An 18,991-nucleotide genomic window follows, 5' to 3' on the forward strand; every position below is an offset into this window, starting at 1 on the left:
ACCGGTGCGTCGTCTGCCAAGTGCCAACTATTGTCTTCGGTGCTGCCCTCCTGACTTGACGTAGATCGACGTCCCTCCTTTTTGTCCTACGAAAATGTCTTCAAAAATCATCCGTAAAGTTATTCAGACCTCGAAAGCACCAGCTGCAATTGGACCCTATAGGTATGAAAGGAACAATTAACTGTCATGTTCGTTTTACAGTAAAATAAGTAATTTTCTTACTGGGTAGGAACATGTGGCGGTGATGTTTAAAGTAGTCGCCTAGCCTGTGGTAGGCTAAACAAACTTACTACCCGTCTTTCTGCTTGAGTTTTGATACAGCAAGGCCCATCCTGATGTATGCAGATGGAAACAGAAGTCTCATTCATATGCCTGTGGCCATGTTTTAATTATGGCCTCCGTAAGCCCAATCGTGGCGATAGGCCTATAGGCTCACCCGTGCAAGTTAGGCCTATAGGCTCACCCGTGCAAGTTAGGCCTATAGGCTCACCCGGGCAAGTTAGGCCTATAGGCTCACCCGTGCATGTTAGGCCTATAGGCTCACCCGTGCAAGTTAGGCTACGGTGCGATGGCAGTCAAATATTACTTTTAAACCAACGATCTAATCGATTACATATACCCTTCTAAGTCAAGAAATAGGCAATTTGGAGAACGCTGTGAAACCAGGCAGTGAGAACGACAGGCGCAGGTTCCACAGACGAAAATAAATCTTAGGTTATATACCTTCCTAACCCCACATAGGCTATGGCACTGTGTCCTGACCTGGCCAGGGAGCTTTGAAACCCCCAAGCAACACTAAATATCGGAAACATGGACTAAGCTTCTGTTCGGAAGTTTTGTTAAAGCCTGACCCTATCGTTCTGCAAACTACCCACAAACGTTAGTGAAATACTGGAGGTGCGTCCTATGACCTTGTGGCACCTCACCCACAACTTGACATGGGGCACCATAAATTATGAGTGACATAGGTAACTCGCCCTGCCATCCCCAGTTCTATCGTATAGTCGTACCAAAATGACTGTTAACATAGTACGTTTTAGACATTGCCATTTCGCAGATTTAATTCTTAAGAGTAAACAGCTTGACATTTGTTCTGCTTATCTAACCGTGAAGACGTAAAATGAGCAAAAGAACTGGAATTTGATGAGTAAGGATTGAGTTACAGTTAAAAAAAATTATAGTAGCCTAAATGAAGAATTGAGATCATATTAAACTCTTTTGATAACAGGGTATGATAAATATGATTTAGTTATTAATCATGTAAATGAATTATACAATGCCCAATATCTAGCCCAGACTTATTGATGAAGATATGTGATACAATGTGATAACAAATGGAATACTGTTATTGTCTCCTTAAGTGATGGTAGATTCTAAATTAAGTCGTCCTTGCCCCAAAACTGTTCTTGGCTCCTCAAGTGATTACAGATTGTAATTAAGTCAGCCTTGGCCTGGAACAGACTCTTTGTATTGTACAGCCCTTGGGACTAGTGGGATTTTACGACCAGATTAAAGAATTCCGAACTGAGAGGAGCAGATTAACTGTATTTGGATTACATGTCAGGAAGTAGGTCAGCAATGTAGCTAATGACAGCCATGTTCGTAGTCATTGTGGTTTGACTTTAAGATGCTACATCCTACCTAGGCGAATTGGCGAAAGACTGGGCATATCTGACATGATGAACCCCACCCCCCTCCCACCCCTCTAGCTAAGTTTAAAGAAAATATATTTGCTTGTAAGCAAATATATTTGTTGTCCTCTTCATTGGTAAAACCAAAGGGAATGGAACAGCCCCTGGTTACCCACTGCAACCTCAAACTAAGGCCTAAGACACTGGATTCTCGCCGTGTTGCCCATTGTTTTAGGGTATAAGGGAATAGTAATGGTTTCCCTAAACATCTGACTGAATTCAGTATCCCAGTCTGATATCCATTTTCTGAACATGTACATCTCCAAAAATGGCATTCATTTCTGAATACATAATTTTTGCTTAACTCGGAACACTTCTGTAACAGTCACATCCTGTTTTCCAGTGAAAGCTAAGGAAAATTTATTATTCTGAAGTGACAGCCACATTCCAAGACAGTGTAGTCATGACTGAAGCAGAAAACTTGGAAAGAGGATGAATTCCTCCTGAAATGACACAGTCTCTTATTGGTCAAATGTATTACTCTTAGCTTTGTTGGTAATGTTGTCCTGCCATGACATTATGCGGAAGAGGGTTGGAGAAGACAACATAAGGGAAAAATAGTGGCAGACAAAATTGCAGCATAAACACTTCAAACAGGCTGGAACCAAACTTGGTTGCAAGCTTTTACAAACAATTTTTTTTTTTTAGATGAGTGAAATTTCTTTAATTACCATCACTGTCATTGATCATATTTGTAATGTTGTTATAGGGTTAAACATTGCATATACTCTTTATCTAATATTAATATAGGCTAGCTTGTTCTGTCACTGCATAATACTGATGCCTTGAGCATTCAAGTTATATTGTCTTTATGTGCCTTATCATTTGTGTCCCATAAAGCCTATCCAAGTAGACTACTTCAACAGGTCTTAGGCTTTATAGTGATAAATCAGTGTGTACAACATTTGGAAGGCTTGTTTTTAGGAAACGGATCCACAGGTTTTGTATACTATTTTCACGTTTGTTGTTCATGATGTAATCGTTTATGCTCTTGACAGACTATTGTGTAGTTTGGTGTTAAGTAATTACTCTATCCAACTGGTACAACCCACAAACCATCCACATTTTCTTTTCTACATAACCTGTACCCCTCAGTGGATATAATGGAAACCATAGTGGAAAATTGAATATTTTTGGCAAGGACACAGGAGAAACAAGAGTAGTGCCATCAGTACTCATCTAAAGTATACATGTGCACGAAAACAAAATAAAAATTTCAAGTATTGTGTGGTTAAAATATCATTGGAAGGAATTTTCTAAGAAAGTTTGCGAAATCTCACCTGAAAAATGTATCCTTTCGTACCCTTACCTCACCTAGGGCTCGGGTTTTATCCTGTATTGTCCAGGGGCCCTCATCCTCCCTTGACCTATCCTTATCCATCCCAACATAACCTAACCTATGTTGCCATGCCCTAGTCTAGCATGGATAACATTACCCTCTGGACTAAAATACTGTGCTGTAACCTAAGCCAAGGTTTTTACATGTCAGTCCAACCACAGGACAGAGTTGTCATGAGAATGTGTCACTAGTTAAGATACTGTCTAATTATGAAGTCTTCTTTGAGAATGAAGGTTCCAAGCATCTGTTCAGAACAGCAAGATCAGTTGACTGAAGTTTCTGAAATGAAACTGAGGTTATATGGGATTTTGCTTTGACTAAGAGAAATCTTAAGAAATGCTTCATAAAGAAAGACACCAGGGTTCACTTAGGCATTTTTCAGAGGTTCTGTTGAATGAAAATTCAGAAAAACACAAAGAGGTTACATTGCTGTTTTCTGAAAATTGCCTGAATGATTACAAACTACTTAACTACATTCGTGAATATACTGTATAGTTGTTGGCACCATCCAAAAAATTTAATGAAGAGTGTGGAATTACTTAACTGCGTCACTGCTGTAATTTTTATTGAAGGTTAATAGTATGACCTTTTTAGTGAGTGTTGGTTCTTGATATTGAATTAGGTTCTTAACTATAGCTGTTTCAAACAAAGGTATAGAGATAAGGAGACAACTTCAGCTAAAGCAGCTTGTAGTGTTATCCTTTTGCAAGATGCTGCTTCACAGGAACATTACAGTACTCTAATCATTAACTGTACTCAGCAACCAGGGGAACTCTTATCTTGAGCTATGGTCTCATCTCACTCAGAGGGGCTGGGATAGTTCAGCTGCGAAATTTGGAGTACTATTTCTTTCCAGATAAGGATAGAGTATGTCTTCCCAGATAAAGATAGAATTCAAGGACCCTTATCATATTAAGAAAAAAATTGCATAGAAAGTAGGGTTTTTAATTTTCTTAACAAGGATATGTGTTGCTTAGACACTCATCAGATGATTTATTTACTTTTGGGGCTTTTTCATAGCGTAATTATTTGGTTACCTTCTACCATCATCAGTAGTAACTGAGTGATTACTTTGTATCTTGCACAATATCAACACCCCAAATTTGCTAAGGAACCCAGATATCATGTTACCCAGTACCAGAATTCTTGTCTGGGTTTTTATTAGAAAGCTGTAGAACTTTTACCAGTGTTGTGGATGTTGGTGTATTTTTTATGAGTTTATTTCTGCAAAGATAAAGACTTGCAGTTTAAGGATTTTTGCTTTGATTAACAACTGCCTCTAAGGTGAACAAAAAGGCTTCAAGAAAGTGAAATGCTCACTTTGAGATGAACATTGCCGCCAGACTGTGTCAGCCAATTTTCATCAAGAATGACCCAAGAGGCAATGGTGCCACTGTTTAATTTTAGAACATTATATTGTTCAGTTACTGTATAGTGCACATGCTTCATTTACTCCAAACTGTTTCTCACAGCTGGAGGGGTTAATAAGAAGCTGTATAGCTATACCATTCCTTTTCTTATTTTCATGTGTCAAAAATACACTATCAGTTTTATGATTTTTATTGTGAGACTTCAGTGGCATTTTTACTAGTCAGTAACTTGTGTTTCTTAGTACAACAATTTATTAGTTGTTCATGTTATGGAAGTCAGAGATGTTGATCATTCACTTGTTAAATTTTCACTAATGCTGTGTATGTACTATACCAGTGATATGTTAATTTACCAAGAGTATCTTTATGAAAAAAAAATTGCTTAGCAAACTTATTTTGACATGAAAAAAATATGATGCATACTGTCTTACACTAACCAAAATGTAATTGCCCTTTGAACAGTCAAGCTATCCAGGCTGGGAATACTCTGTATGTGTCAGGGCAGCTAGGATTTGACCCCAAGACAATGACCATCAGTGGTGATGTCCAACAACAAACCAAAACTGCCCTCACTAACATGGGTTATATCTTGGAAGCAGCAGGGTGCACATTTCAAAATGGTGAGTGTTTGGATTTCCTGTATATTAGTGTTGATAGTGTTGTCAAATGGAAGGTGATTGAGTACACATGTCTTCACTACTATTTGAGCACTATAGGCTTTGTATTTATATAAAAACGTGCTTTCTAGCTCACAAAAAATATATTGTTACAGTGCAGTTATGGCTTTTAAAGTGGTGAAATATGTTTATCATTTTCATTCTTTTTCAGTTGTGAAAACTACAGTTCTTCTAGCTGACATCAATGATTTTGCAAAAGTGAATGAAATATATTCAACATGTAAGTATGAAGAAATCTAGAAGTTTATTTTCAGTATTTGTACTGTCCTTTTATCAGTTATATTATTATGATTTTTGCTAGGCTCCCTTTTTAGATGTTAGGTATTTTTGGATGAGTCTCTTATATTCAATGTCAGGTTTAGTGTACAGTTCAGTTTAAGCTAGAAACTGTGGAATTACTTTAATTATCAGATATCTTGAAATTGTTCAGATTTAGGCTATACTATAGGGTTTTTGTCACTCATCAAACTATACTCCTCAGAAGGCCAAACCCCCAAAAAGCATCTGATAAGTTGAGGGGCTACTCATTTATGTTAGTTTATCTTGCATTTTTCTTCTATTTAGGGGAGAATTACTAATTTGGTCTTTAATTAATAACTTTCCTTTTGCTGTGGAATACAGTAGCATTATTAAGTGAAGAATGCACCTTTCATCTTTCCTTTTAGACCATTCATTTGGTAAAGGATTTTTCATTTGTACTACTGATAACTCATTCAGTGAAGTTCGTCTGCTTGTGGGTGAGTGACCACAAGAAAAGCCAGAGAATTGGCATATAAGCCCCCTGAACATTCATGGGGAAAAGGCTTTGGCTCGCATTTCACTCAGTAAATACTTGCTGAAAACTGGTGAAACTCCTGTTAAGAGCAGAGATATGTGTGGTGGGAAAATATTTTTGCATATTTTTACCATTTCCCCTAAGGGGCAGGCGATTGAGGAAAGACATGACAGTGCTCAGTGACATATTGTTACTTTGAACTACTGAATCATAGATAATTCCCTGTGCAGAAAACTTCCATAGCAGCTGCTTCCCATGCCTACATTAGTACATTAGCAGCATGTTTAACCCCCTTACACACAGTATGACATTCACCTTTAGTCTTGCATGTACTTTCTTGCTTCTTGGATATTGAGGGCCTTCCTTTCCAATATCTTTCACACCATCTATCCAGCCCTTGCTCTTTCCTCTAATACTTCTGAATTATATAAACTCACCAACTTATCCTCCATTCTTTCCCCAAACATACTCAAAATACACTTAACCATTTTTCATGAATGCTGACCTTTTAACTGCTCCAATATATGTACATTTCTAACCTCTTCAGTTTTCATATTGCCTCATATATTGTAAACTGTTGTATTAATCTCAGCAACGTCCATCTTTTTTCTTATATTTTGTAGAGAACAGGTGGCTCAACAATTTCTTCAAACATTCATAATTTGGTCTTAATCTTCTTTGTCTTCAGCCTTTACCCATCTCTATATGGGGTCGCTGTTCCGTGTAAGCCTTCTCCATCGTCTTCTATCTTGCGCATCCTGTTCTCTTAACCCTTTTTCCTGCATGTCATTTGCTACGTTATCTTTCCATCTGAATCTTGGCCTTCCCCTCCTCCTCCTCCCAACCACCTCCATGTCTATGACCCTTCTACACACATGATTCTCCTCTCTCTGCATGACATGACCAAACCACTGCAATCTTTGACACTTCTACCACTTTGACTGTCCCTCTGATATAATCATTTCTGATCCTATCCTTTCTCGTGACTCAACACATCCATCTCAACATCCCCATCTTTGCCACTTCCAACTTCCTTTCTTGAGCCTTCTTTATTGACCACATCTCAGCCCCATACACCATCGCTGGTCTAACTACACTTTTATAAAAGCTTCCTTTTACTCTTGCACAAATCCTCTTGTCGCACAATGTTCGCGATGATCCCCTCCAATTCATGATGTAAACCAACTCTTACACTAAACTTTTATGTTGTTCCCACAGTGCTCCTTACCTGAGTGGTAACCTCTGCATACATATCATGGACTACTTTAACAATTTTCTGAAACACCCTTCTCTCTCATACATCTCCACACCTCTTGCCCAGGTACCCGATCATAAGCCTTCTCCAGATCAATAAATACTATATGTAACCCTCTCTGTCTTTCTGCTTGTTTTTCCACTGCTTGCCTTAGTGCAAAAATTGCATCTACTGTACCCTTTCCCGGCATAAACCCGAATTGTTCTTCACTTATTGTTGTTTCATTCCTTATTCTTTTCTCTATGATTCATTCACATATCTTCATAGTATGAGATATCAGTTTTATCCCCCTGTAATTTGTGCAGTCTTGTATATCCCCCTTTCCAATATATATTGGGGCCATAATACTATTTCTCCAGCTGTCCGGCATTTTTTCTTGACGGTAGACCTTTGAAAAGAGGTCCTAGAGTATATCAACCCCTTCACCTGCCAAGCATTTCCACACCTCAGCTGGTATACCATCAGGTCCAACAGCCTTTCCATTTTTCATTTTGTGAAGTGCTCTCTTCATTTCTTCTCTGGTGATGTCAGGAACTGCTCTTACTCGTGGGTTTCCCTCTTCTCTTGTTCTTCTGGGGTTCTCTTCGTTTAATAGCTTCTCAAAATGTTCCTTCCATCTTGCTCTTATACATTCTTCCCTTGACAAAATTCTTCCATTTCGGTCCTTGATCTGCTTCATGTGCGTCAGATCTTTAGTTGCTCTATCTCTTCTTTTTGCTATGTTGTAGATCATCTTCTAACCCTCTGATGTTTCTACTTTCTCATACATCTCATGTATTCCTTCTGCCTTTGCCCATGCCACAGCCCTTTTTGCTTCTTTATTTGTGATTTTCCAAGCCATTTCATGTTCCACAGATTCATCCCTTTCATATATTATCCTTGCTTCTCGTTTCTTTTTACCTTATCTTGAGTCTCTTGGTTCCACCACAAGCTCTCCTTATCATTAGGTGGTCCCCTACCTGATGTTTTCCCTAATAGCTCCTCTGCTGTTCTCAGTATCATTGTGCTATTTTCTACCCACCTGATGTTCACATCATCTGCTAATCTAATGCTGTGCAGGACCTTTTCTTTAAAACTCTGTCTCATCTCTTGGTCTTTTAGCCTCCACCACTTTATCTTGGGCTGCACCATAGTTTTCCCCTGTGCAACCCGCCGTATCAAAAAATCCGACACAACTAACCTATGTTTCTCCCTTTATCATCTTACAGTTCTTTACGTCCACCAGATGGTTTCTTCTACACAACAGAAAAACTATTTGTGTCTGTCTCCCTCCACTACTGTATGTTGCATAATTTTTGCTTGTAAAAAAGGTGTTGTTTATTGCCAAATCAAAAGATAATGCAAAATTTACTATAAGCTCTCCTTCTTCATTCATTTCTCCCATTCCATGTCCTCCACTCCATGAATCCTACTGATATTTTCCCAACTGTGTCCAATGTGTCCATTCAGGTCACCTCCAACCTCCAGTCTTCTTCCATTTCTATTGATGTAATCATCTCATCCTTCTCCTTCCAGAATCTATTTTTAACTTCCTCATCACAGCCCACTTGTGGTGTATAAGCACTGAATACATTTAGAATGTGTCCCCCACAGCACAGTTTCAGTTTCATTATTCTACAGCTTTTTCTTTCAACCTCAACTATATTTTCCTTCATTTCCTTACTAAGAACAACCCCAACTCCACATCTTCCCCTTTCATCAGTTCCATTATACATCATCTTGCCTCGTTTCCCGTCCACCTTGTCTCTTGTACACACAAGATATCAATTTTCCTTCTCTCTATAACATCTGCCACCTCCCTACTTCATCCAGTCATGTTGCCAACATTCAGAGTTCCAATGCTAAGCTCTTGGACTTTCTTCTTTAACCAAGCTGCCCCTTGACGTGGTAGCCCTTGCCCATTTATCGGGTGGGTCAGGCGAAGCCCACCAGCGTCGCTTGAACAGGGTACACCCTGGCCTTCTCTTGGCTGTTCATGGCTACTATCCTTTGTTTAGGCAGAGGTTTCACGGCTAGATGCCTTTCCTGCCACCATTTACCTGGGCTTGGGACTGGTATAAAGTTGTGGTGTCTTGCACACCCTGTGGCTGGTTTAAAATTTGGTCTTAATAGATGACAAAATGACAGATGTGAAGAAATTTAAAGGGTCTATAATTTGGTCCTAATAGACCCCTTAAATTTCTTCGCATCTGTCATTTTGTCATCTTTCATACTTATTTTATGAAAATTGTACTGTACACTTCCCTGTTGTACTAAGTAACGATATGATTCTTTAACTTGTAGTTTTCTTTCACCCATTCCTTCAGAACCCTTCCCTTATCTAGACATACTGTGTACACCATGGTCAGCCACATTATCACACTTTTGCCACCATACAGCGTTTTGCTTGTAATACTACTAATTCCCTTGTTTCTTTCCATTCTTCATCTTTGTAACTGCTGTCCTTACATCCTTAGCAGTAACCTCCACAAGTATTCTCAAATTTCTACTAATCCCTTCCACTGTAGCATCATACATTTCTGCATTGCGTATCTTCCATTATACAATCTTCAAAATAATTGTTTCAAATATATACAGGACTTTAATTTAATGGGAAATTTTTGAAAGATTACATTTAGCTATTCTCTTGAGAGGAAATGTTTACATTACATTTGAAATGTAAACATGTTCCTGTGCACACAGTGTTATTTGATTTTAAAAGTGGACAGTCTTTGTTAAAATGTATTACTAAACATTTCTGGTCTTAACTCACAATTAATGGAAGATTTTGAATTGCAGTCTTTTCAGAAGCAGTGCCAGCACGTGCAGCGTACCAAGTTGCTAATTTACCAAAGGTATGTTTTTCATATTTAAATTAATTAGAAATTGCTTTAGAATGTGATTTTGAATGAGTTATCTGTTTAACCCAGAAAGAAAATCTTATTTGAAGCTGCAGTTTCAGGTTAGGGGATACCAGGTTTTTTATCCAAATAGCAGTATTATATTGATCTTGCTTTTGAAGGAGTCTCTCTCTCTCTCTCTCTCTCTCTCTCTCTCTCTCTCTCTCTCTCTCTCTCTCTCTCTCTCTCTCTCTCTCTCTCTCTCTCTCTCTCTCATTAACTTTATTTCAATAGAACTTAAACTTTCATCTAGATATAATGGTACAGTATAGATGTGGCAAATAAAAAATTTGTTTTACCTCATTGGGTTGGTAGGCTGTCCATGTTCTACCCTCTCACTTGCATGTAGTTTTAGTGAGTCTCTGGTTTTCCAGTCATTCTTTACTTAGCTTCCCTTGTTAGAGGTCTCTTCTCAGAGTGATGCCATTGAAAGAAATTCCACACAGAGTCATAGTATTTTTGGTTTGTTGAATCTTTGTTGTTAGTGACAATTTTATCATCTGAGAGTTCAATTAGGATTTTTGGAGCAAATGGTTGCTTGAGTCATAGTTAAAGTTTAATGGCCACACCCACTGTGAGGATTATATTGGTCAGATCTAAAATGATAAGATTAGATGTATGGGGAGTGAAGGTTGGGATATAGAGGAAATTAATGTTTTCATTCAGGATAGGTAAAGAAAATGCAGAATTGGAGAAAGTAAGAAAACTATTGCCAGTGTAGATGAAGATAAGTTAATTTTGTTTAGCCTCTCATCCATCCTCCTTAGTCCTATTCTTTATGCTCATACCAATGAAGCTGCTTCTGACTGCCTCGGGCTTCAGGCTGCTATAGAGATATTGTATGTAATGTCATAACTTTAATTTCCTGATTTTGAAGTAACTCATGATATACTGTAGATTCAATAGATAATTAATGGATCAAATGTGGTGATGGTAAGTGTTTAAACACTGCTTTACTCAAGCTTGCTTTTTTGGATTTTGAGTGTGTACTGAATGGTTTTAATATTTTTTCTTAAAATTTCATGGAATTAAGGTACTGAAGTACTTGTCTTTTTATACAGTGCAATTTAGTACTACTACAGGGTAATAATTATGGGTTCCAGAAGTGTTATAATGGGCCTATGTATAATTAGTATTACATAGCTTTTATTGAATTTGTGTTTATTATTGAATAGAATTTTTATATTTTTCCCACAGGGAGGGCTCGTTGAAATAGAAGCAGTTGCTGTTGTAGGGGAGATAGAGCAGCAGTAAAGGAAGCTCTTTGGTATTTTTCTGCAAGATATTAGAAAGTAATGAGTTTTTACACCAGAGTAGGCGTATGTGTGTGTGTACTCTACTGTGCGTTTCTCGTCTGCAGTCACAGTTCATGATATCTCTTGTTCATCTGATGAACGTAAAATAGGCGGTATGTGTGCAGCAAAGTATTGAACTTGCATTTTGTTAATTGAACTTTATGCAGTATAAATAGAAATCATTAAGCATGCACATTAGTTATTTCTTTTAAATATTTACAAACATGTATTTTTGTAGAATGAATATTGTAACACCTATTTTGGGTATTTTTGGTGAAATGTTAATTTTTCAGCAGGATGCAGTTTTACCAGTGCATCTCTCCTTTGGCAGTTACTTGAAATTAGATCTGGACTTTTGATACATACTTTCTTTGAATGAATTACACAGTGAAAAGTATTGGTTTGTTCTTTTGTACTTAAGAAGGGTAACTAAAAGACCACTTTGCTTTCTCTTGAGTATTTGTTATCCAAAGGAACATTGATATACAGGCAGTCCCCGGTTAACGGTGGGCTCGGTTAACAGCGATCCGGTTTTATGGCGCTTGTCTAGCGACGAAAATCTGCAATTTTTGGCGCCGAAAATCGCCGATTTCCGCTTATTGGCGCCAATAATTGGGTATTGGTGCTGATACATACCTAACAGGTGCTGATAACCGAAAATCGGTGCTTTTTGGCGCCTATAACCCTGAAAAGTCCCCCGAAAATCACCAAATTTCGATTAGCGGTGATTTTTGGTTATCATCACACCCTCAGAAACGGAACCCCACCGATAAACGGGGACTGCCTGTACTATTTTTTCCTCACCTTAATATATTTTTAGTTTGTGAAATGTTAAAAGGAGCTATTAAGTTTTTGCCAAACTATACTTTTGAAGAGTGATAGTTCGTAGAAATCAAATATTCCATAGTTGTAAGTATTTCAGTCAGAAATAGTGTCTCAATTTTATCTTTTATAAGAGTACTGTATTTTGGTTTACCCTAGAGTAGATGATTTGGATACTTAAGACAACAATAAAGAAGTTTTGTCATGTACATGTTAGTCTTTTTGTAAATCCTTTCATATCACAGTAGTGTGCATATTAAGCAATACAGTATGTAAAACATGTTTTCTAACCAAATTAGCCTTAAATTTTTGTTCTCTAATAAAAATAGCTATTTTTAATGTTTTTCTTAAACGTAGTTGATCATGTTGGAAAACAGGAATTACAAGTACGGAAAATATTGAAGGTAAGTTGACTTTTAAGGGTACAGTAGTATGTAGTGGTAGAAAGATTTTAGGTAAATACCCTGTACTGTAGTGTTTTTTTAGTAAATGTTGTTTCTGGGTAATAAAACATGTAATTTCGTAGATTCCCCTTTCCTGTATGTACATACATGGGTAAATTAATTTGGACTACTAAGAGCATTGCATTAAAAAAAATTTTTTTTCAGTATGGCTTCTATTGCAAATATAGTTACTAAAGTGTTGGTATGATGCAGAAATTATTGTTATCACTCAGAAAGTCAGTCCTTATTCATATGGAATAAGCCTGCATGGGCCATTGACTTGAAATTCAGCCTTCCAAAGAATATGATTTTCATTTGAAAGCATTTACAGAAGATAACAAGCAGTATAGAAGAAAAAGGTTAGTTAATAGAAAAGAATTATGAGAAATTAATAAATTGATAGAAAATTAAATAAAAATATGAATAAATTTGTAATATACAAGATGAATTCTTTGAGGATAGTAATGTATTGCATCTTCACTTGAACTTTTGAGGTTCTAATTGCACAACATTCTCAGGGAGGCTGTTTCATAGTCCAACGGTGTGAGGAATAAAAGACACATTGAACTGAGAAGTTCTTCATATAATTAATAATGTATGCCACCATAATTACCAGTAGCTGGATTAATCCCTTGTAATCTGCTAATTGTAATTAAGTACATTATTTTCCTTATTACAAATATTTTCCATATTACAACATTAACCACTACAGTAAAGATTAATGTGTGAGTCTTAAGAATGCATCTTCTGTTTCTGTTTAGCCTTGAGGCAGAGTAGTATTTGTGTTGCTTGTCCCATTTTGCTTACAAGGATTTTTTATTTCTTTCTGTAAAAATGATGAAAATGCTACTCAGTTTTTAAGATGTGGCTTTCTTCCTGATTTTTGTAATTCCTAGTAATTTTTCACCAAATGACTGACCCCCCTCCCAAGATTGAATTATTATTGTGAATAAAGTACCACCCACTAGTAATATTTACAATATAGTATTGTTTGGGTGTAATTGTGTTGCCATTAAAATACAGTAGTGATTTTCACAACTACATCATTTGCCATTAATTTTGTTATCCAAAATGACTAAGAATAAAATTAATGTTTCAGAATGAGTAATAATCATCATGTAACTCTGTTAGTCATTTTAGGTGTTAATAAGGTAATGAAGAATTAATGACCTTTCCACACTCGCCCAACAATCAAATGGGATCAATTGGAAACAAACTAAAATGCAACCCAGAAGGATTTAAAAATACAACACCCTTGAACATTACATCATGATTAACAAAAACAATTGTCCATCCTTACTTAACTTTAAAGGGTATTAAAATATTACAATGATACTACAGGAATGCATCCTAATCTAACCGTCCCTAACCGGTCATAGCCTAGTGGTACATCCTTACCTGGAACAAAGACAACCTTGCTCCTCCCCCCGTAAACATCATTAACCATTGTAGTAGTGGTACTACAAGAATGCAACTTCACCTAACTTACCTTAAACTTAATCTAGCTTAGGGTGGTGTATCCTTCTTGGCAATGGGGTTTCCTACACCTAGGGTATGTGAATAGCTCAAGTGTAATAAGTTAACCTGATTCATTTTAATTTGTATTACCATCATCATCATTTAAAAAAAAATCATTGGAACAGGAAGAGGGTGAAGGTGATGATCTTATTGAGGTGGATGTAATTTAGTAATATGAATTAACAAGAAATGGATTGCTTAGTTTCTCATATGCAAGAGGAAAAGGTATGGGGTTAAATACTTGTTTAAATATTTTGGTGTGAATACCAGGTTATTTATTAGGTCTTCAACATCATACCACAAGTGCTTAATATTTTCTTTTAATTTCCAAACTGCCAGGAGCCAGAAAATGCACAGAATGGTTAACAGAATAATATACAGAATCTAAACTAGATAATGAAGAATAAGCAGCCCAAGAATTAGAAATTATAATGGAACCAGGTACTCCCAATATATATTTCTGTATAACAGGAATAAGAGTAGTTTTATCCTTCCCTATGCTTACTTTGTAAAGTGACCTGTATAATTATTAGAATCACAGTCATTTTGTGTCAAAGCTGCCAAACATCTCTAAAAAAAGCCAGGTTTTGAATTAACTGACATCCTCTTTTGTTTTCTTCGAACAACAATGGCCCTGTGTGTCTTGACAATCAGTCACTCCTTCCCTCAATGAGATCTTGGTTTTTCAAGCCAGAACTGTGCAGCCTAACTGCATAAAACTTTGCCAATCAGTGCTACTATGTGTATGGTACTTGAAAAAATTTTGAGATTGGGAAGACTGCTATTATGATTAAAATCTGTTCTGCTTAATAATACAAAAACAGTTTTTCTTCAATCCTGGTAATTAAGAAAAGTTCCTTTATATTTAGTAACTGTAATTATTTTTGCAGTTCCTTCTGGTCATTGCGAGTTAAACAGTAATGTCAATAGCATTGATGCCTATCCTATATGTAATTGCATTTGCAGTTATAACAGCGACAACTAACATGGTAGAGTTCATTATTTTCAGAGCAAGAAGTAAAATCTAATAGAACAGTGTTTTCATTACATATAACTCCATTTACACAGGTTCTAAATTCTGCTCACTTTTTTGCTTTAACATGGGCCATTATTAGGGGAGATAATGATCTATTTACATGAATTCCTTACATTAACACAGGTAAGAATACACAGCATGAGCAAATGTTGCCATTTTATCAGAATGCAATAAAATGTGCAGATTCCATTGCCTCAGAACATAACCCCCTTGTATGCTGTAGTTTTGTACACATGGGGAAATAGGGAGTCATCGCCTGAGCCAGCAGCACAAATTGGAAGGAAAGCAAAGGGAATCAAGGTGAAGTAGTATGTGAACAGTGAAAATTTTAGTATTTAATCTTCGGTGGTACGCATGATGTTCAAACATTTCTTCACAGAACCAAAAAACGGGCAGAGTTTCCCACTGTCTTGGAACCTAACCCCCCTTAATCGTTGATACTAATGGAGTAATTATGATCTATATACACAATTTCCATTTACATGACTTTTTAGGAATGTAACTCCCTTGCAAGTGGAGAGTTATCTATAATATCACAGTAAGAGCAAAAATCCTCGTGGGCAGCATGGGACAAGTAACACTGACTTTTATCTGCTCCAAGATAAACAGAAACAGGAGATGCATTCTTTGAAAAATTACACATCTCTATTAATGGGTACCATAGTTATTACAAAAACGAAAACAGATGAAAAAAATACTACCTGGGATCTGAAGTACAACCTGAAATCTGTAGTGAATTTGGTGACAGGTAAACAAGTTCATTTTTGCATCATACCAATATTTTGGTAAATATACATTCCTGTCCGAGGAAAGTCATACAGAAGGATAACTTATTTTTAGATACACAGCAATACTCATCAACATTAAATTCAGTAGCCCATTTAGAAGACAGTATAGGCAGAACCTTTGAACATGAACAAATAACCATAGCAGCATTCTTTGACATTCAAAAGGCATTTGTTACCACATGGAGGTGCATTATTCAATTTTAAAAACGTACAATATAACAGTGTTTGCAAACACACTGCCAGTATTCCTAAACAGCTCCCTAATTGATCATACTCACAAAGTACTGTATGTATTCGACAAGATGTCCACTCCAGAACATAAAAACTAGGAAGTAGAGTTCATGATAGTCTTCTTAGTAACAAATTATTTATATTAAAAATAACAATTGATGACATAACAAAACAAATATCTACAGGCTCTAAAAGTACAGTAGTAATTACGTACTGTATATGGATGACTGTCATATTTTACACAGCATCAAATATGTGAATATTCTCAAGTAATTCTTAATTTGGCCTTAACTAAAGTTGACTCATGGGTATCCTTGGTTGGATATACATGCACATGGAAATGGTATAAAAATTATATAAGGTATAGTACTATATTAATGCACTTGAATACATGTTAATGAAAATAACAAAACTGACTCAAGTAATGTTGGGTAATGATATTTTTATGTACAGCATAGTAATTTTACTTGTAACTGCTGTATACTGATATGTCAATTGTTCTGTTTTACATTTGGAGGATACCATTCATTTAGGACAATCAAGAATATGTGTACATATCAGTTCCAGCCTTGGCATAAACTAATAAAAGAATACATAATAACAATAATCTTGGGCTTGTTCTTAGCTGGAATTGGCATTTGAAGTCTTAGTGTTATACAGTAGCTGGATACTTTGCTAAAGAAAACATCTTACTCGTAGTAGCAATCCTTACAGGGGAAGTGGGCCATCTTCTGTGGTTGGTGTTGTAGACGAGGTATCTCTCTGGCTGGAGCTGCTCTTCAGCAGGTAGTGGACTTTCTTGTCTTCCTTCATTGTGAGAAGCTTCTCTCTGTCTCAGCTGTTAAGGACTACAGGTCTGCCCTGGGCCTGGTCCTTCACCTGAAAGGCATTGATCTCTCTTCCTCGTGGGAGATCTCTATGCTGATGAGGAGCTTTGAACAGTCTTGCCTTCCCAGGGAACTCAGGCCCCCTGAGTGGGATGTGATTCTCGTTCTATGGAGCCTGACCTGTACGCCCTATGAGCCTTTACAAGAGTCGTCAGACAGGGATCTGAACCTCAAGACTGTGTTCTTGCTTGCTCTGGCATCAGCAAAGAGAGGCAAAGAGTTGGCAAACTTCATGGACTTTCCTTCGATGTTAAGCCCTCGAGGGGATGGGGATCTGTCACGCTCGAGATTGTCCCAGAATTCGTAGTGAAGACTGAGAATCCGTCGGTCCCTGATGCCAGATTTGAGTCCTTCATGATTCTCTCCCTAGATGACTTTGTTGTTAGTGATCCAGATGAGATGCTACTGTGTCCAGTTAAGGTGCTGCGGTACTATGTTAGAGGACTCGACATCTCAGACCTGAGTGTCGACAGCTCTGTTAGTACTGACAACACCAAGAAAGAGGTGTCCAAGACGTGCTCTATGTCTAATGAGGTGGGTGACAGTAAGTTCCGGGTGAGAGAGCTCATGGGGTCAGGGGCGTTGGTCTGTCTTGTCACATTCAGGAAGAACCTGTCTGTTCCTCAGGTACTAAAGGCAGGAGTGTGGTTGCAACAGTCCACATTTACCTGCTTCTGCCTTTGGGACATTGCCCTTAGGTCCTTGGACACTTTTTTTCCCTGGGCCCTATGGTGGCTGTTCAACAAGTTGTGTAGCTCACCCAGCTCCCTTAGAGGGACAGGTAGCATCTCGCCTAAGGTGTACGGTTGTGAAAGAGAGTGCATGTGTTGAGTGACTGGCCTCCTCCCTTTCTCTTTCATACCTTTCCTCTCTCAGGGGACAGAGGGACGGTTGGTAAGCCGTCATGTGCTGGGTGGGCAGGACTCCCATCCTACTGTCGATAGTTAACTACACTAAAGTTAAACATTTAAAGTTAAATGGCTGGTTAAACATTTAAAGTTAAACGGCTGGTTCCAGCCCAGATTAGCCAATCATTTAGGTAGGCCACCAGTTAAAATCCTTCATTCCTAAGGGGTCAAGGATCACCCTTTGTTCGGAGGAATGCTTCTTGGGGACACTGAAGAGTGGTGGCAAATAAAGCCATCTTTCTCTATGGTCCCCTTTTAAAAGAGATCTGGTTCTTGGAAGAAAACTACTTTAGAGGAGGGGGAGGGTAAGACCATCTCTACCCTAGGTCATTGTTATACTGTAGAAGACAACCCCAACCATGCAAGTCCTCTGGGGCTCTGGCTCTTCCTTTCCATGTAAATACGCAGTCCAGGAGTTGATTTTTATTTCCTCTGGTAGGATTTTCTTGTTTGCTTTGAAAGGGGTGCTCATGCTAATGTTGTCCATTCTTCTGTTGTTGGAGAGGTTCTTTAGTAGTTATTGTAGGCTTGTACAGCTCTGATTCACACCAAGCTTTCTTAGGCTAAGAAAGAGGAAAACTCTCAAGAATATTGTTTCCCAGATTCCCTTTTTTCAAGAACAGTATATGTATATGGTAGTGCAATTCTTTTGTTGGGCTCATTCAGGGAGTTGTGCGACAACAAACTCTTCAGAAAGGGTCCTTACAGATAGGGGAAGAATGCAGTAGGGAGGTTACATTGGGAAGCAAAATGTTGGAGCCCACCAGTGCTTCTTTTCAAGCCAAATGTGACATTCCAGAAAGCTGTAGAGTGCTCCCAATAGAGTCCACTTGAGTGTTTTGGCTACTGCAGTGAACATTGTTCTGTAAAACACTGGAAACTCTCTAATTAGGTGGAGCCTAGCAAAAAATTCAGCCATGGCTGTCCTCAGATTTTTGTTGTAGGGGTCCCAAATTGCTGGGTAGCCATGTCCAATGGGAGCTGTTTCCCCTCAGCAGGAAGGAAAAATATCGCTCATTCCTTGGTAGCGCTATCAGATACTGGGATGATGGAGACAAATGGCTTTATTTCTGTCAT

General features: G+C 37.7%; 1 protein-coding gene across 1 annotated transcript; it reads left to right on the forward strand.

The window, feature by feature from the left end:
* On the forward strand, positions 1–12,312 carry UK114. Its single transcript, XM_067084535.1, has 5 exons — positions 1–162; positions 4,863–5,020; positions 5,229–5,297; positions 9,886–9,941; positions 11,184–12,312. Exons 1-5 carry the CDS (start codon positions 95–97, stop codon positions 11,238–11,240), a joined length of 408 nt encoding a protein of 135 aa, XP_066940636.1. The 5' UTR covers positions 1–94; the 3' UTR covers positions 11,241–12,312.
* Positions 12,313–18,991: the final 6,679 nt, after the last annotated feature.

The sequence above is a fragment of the Macrobrachium rosenbergii genome, chromosome 41, assembly GCF_040412425.1.
Source record: "Macrobrachium rosenbergii isolate ZJJX-2024 chromosome 41, ASM4041242v1, whole genome shotgun sequence".
Classification (NCBI taxonomy): domain Eukaryota; kingdom Metazoa; phylum Arthropoda; class Malacostraca; order Decapoda; family Palaemonidae; genus Macrobrachium; species Macrobrachium rosenbergii.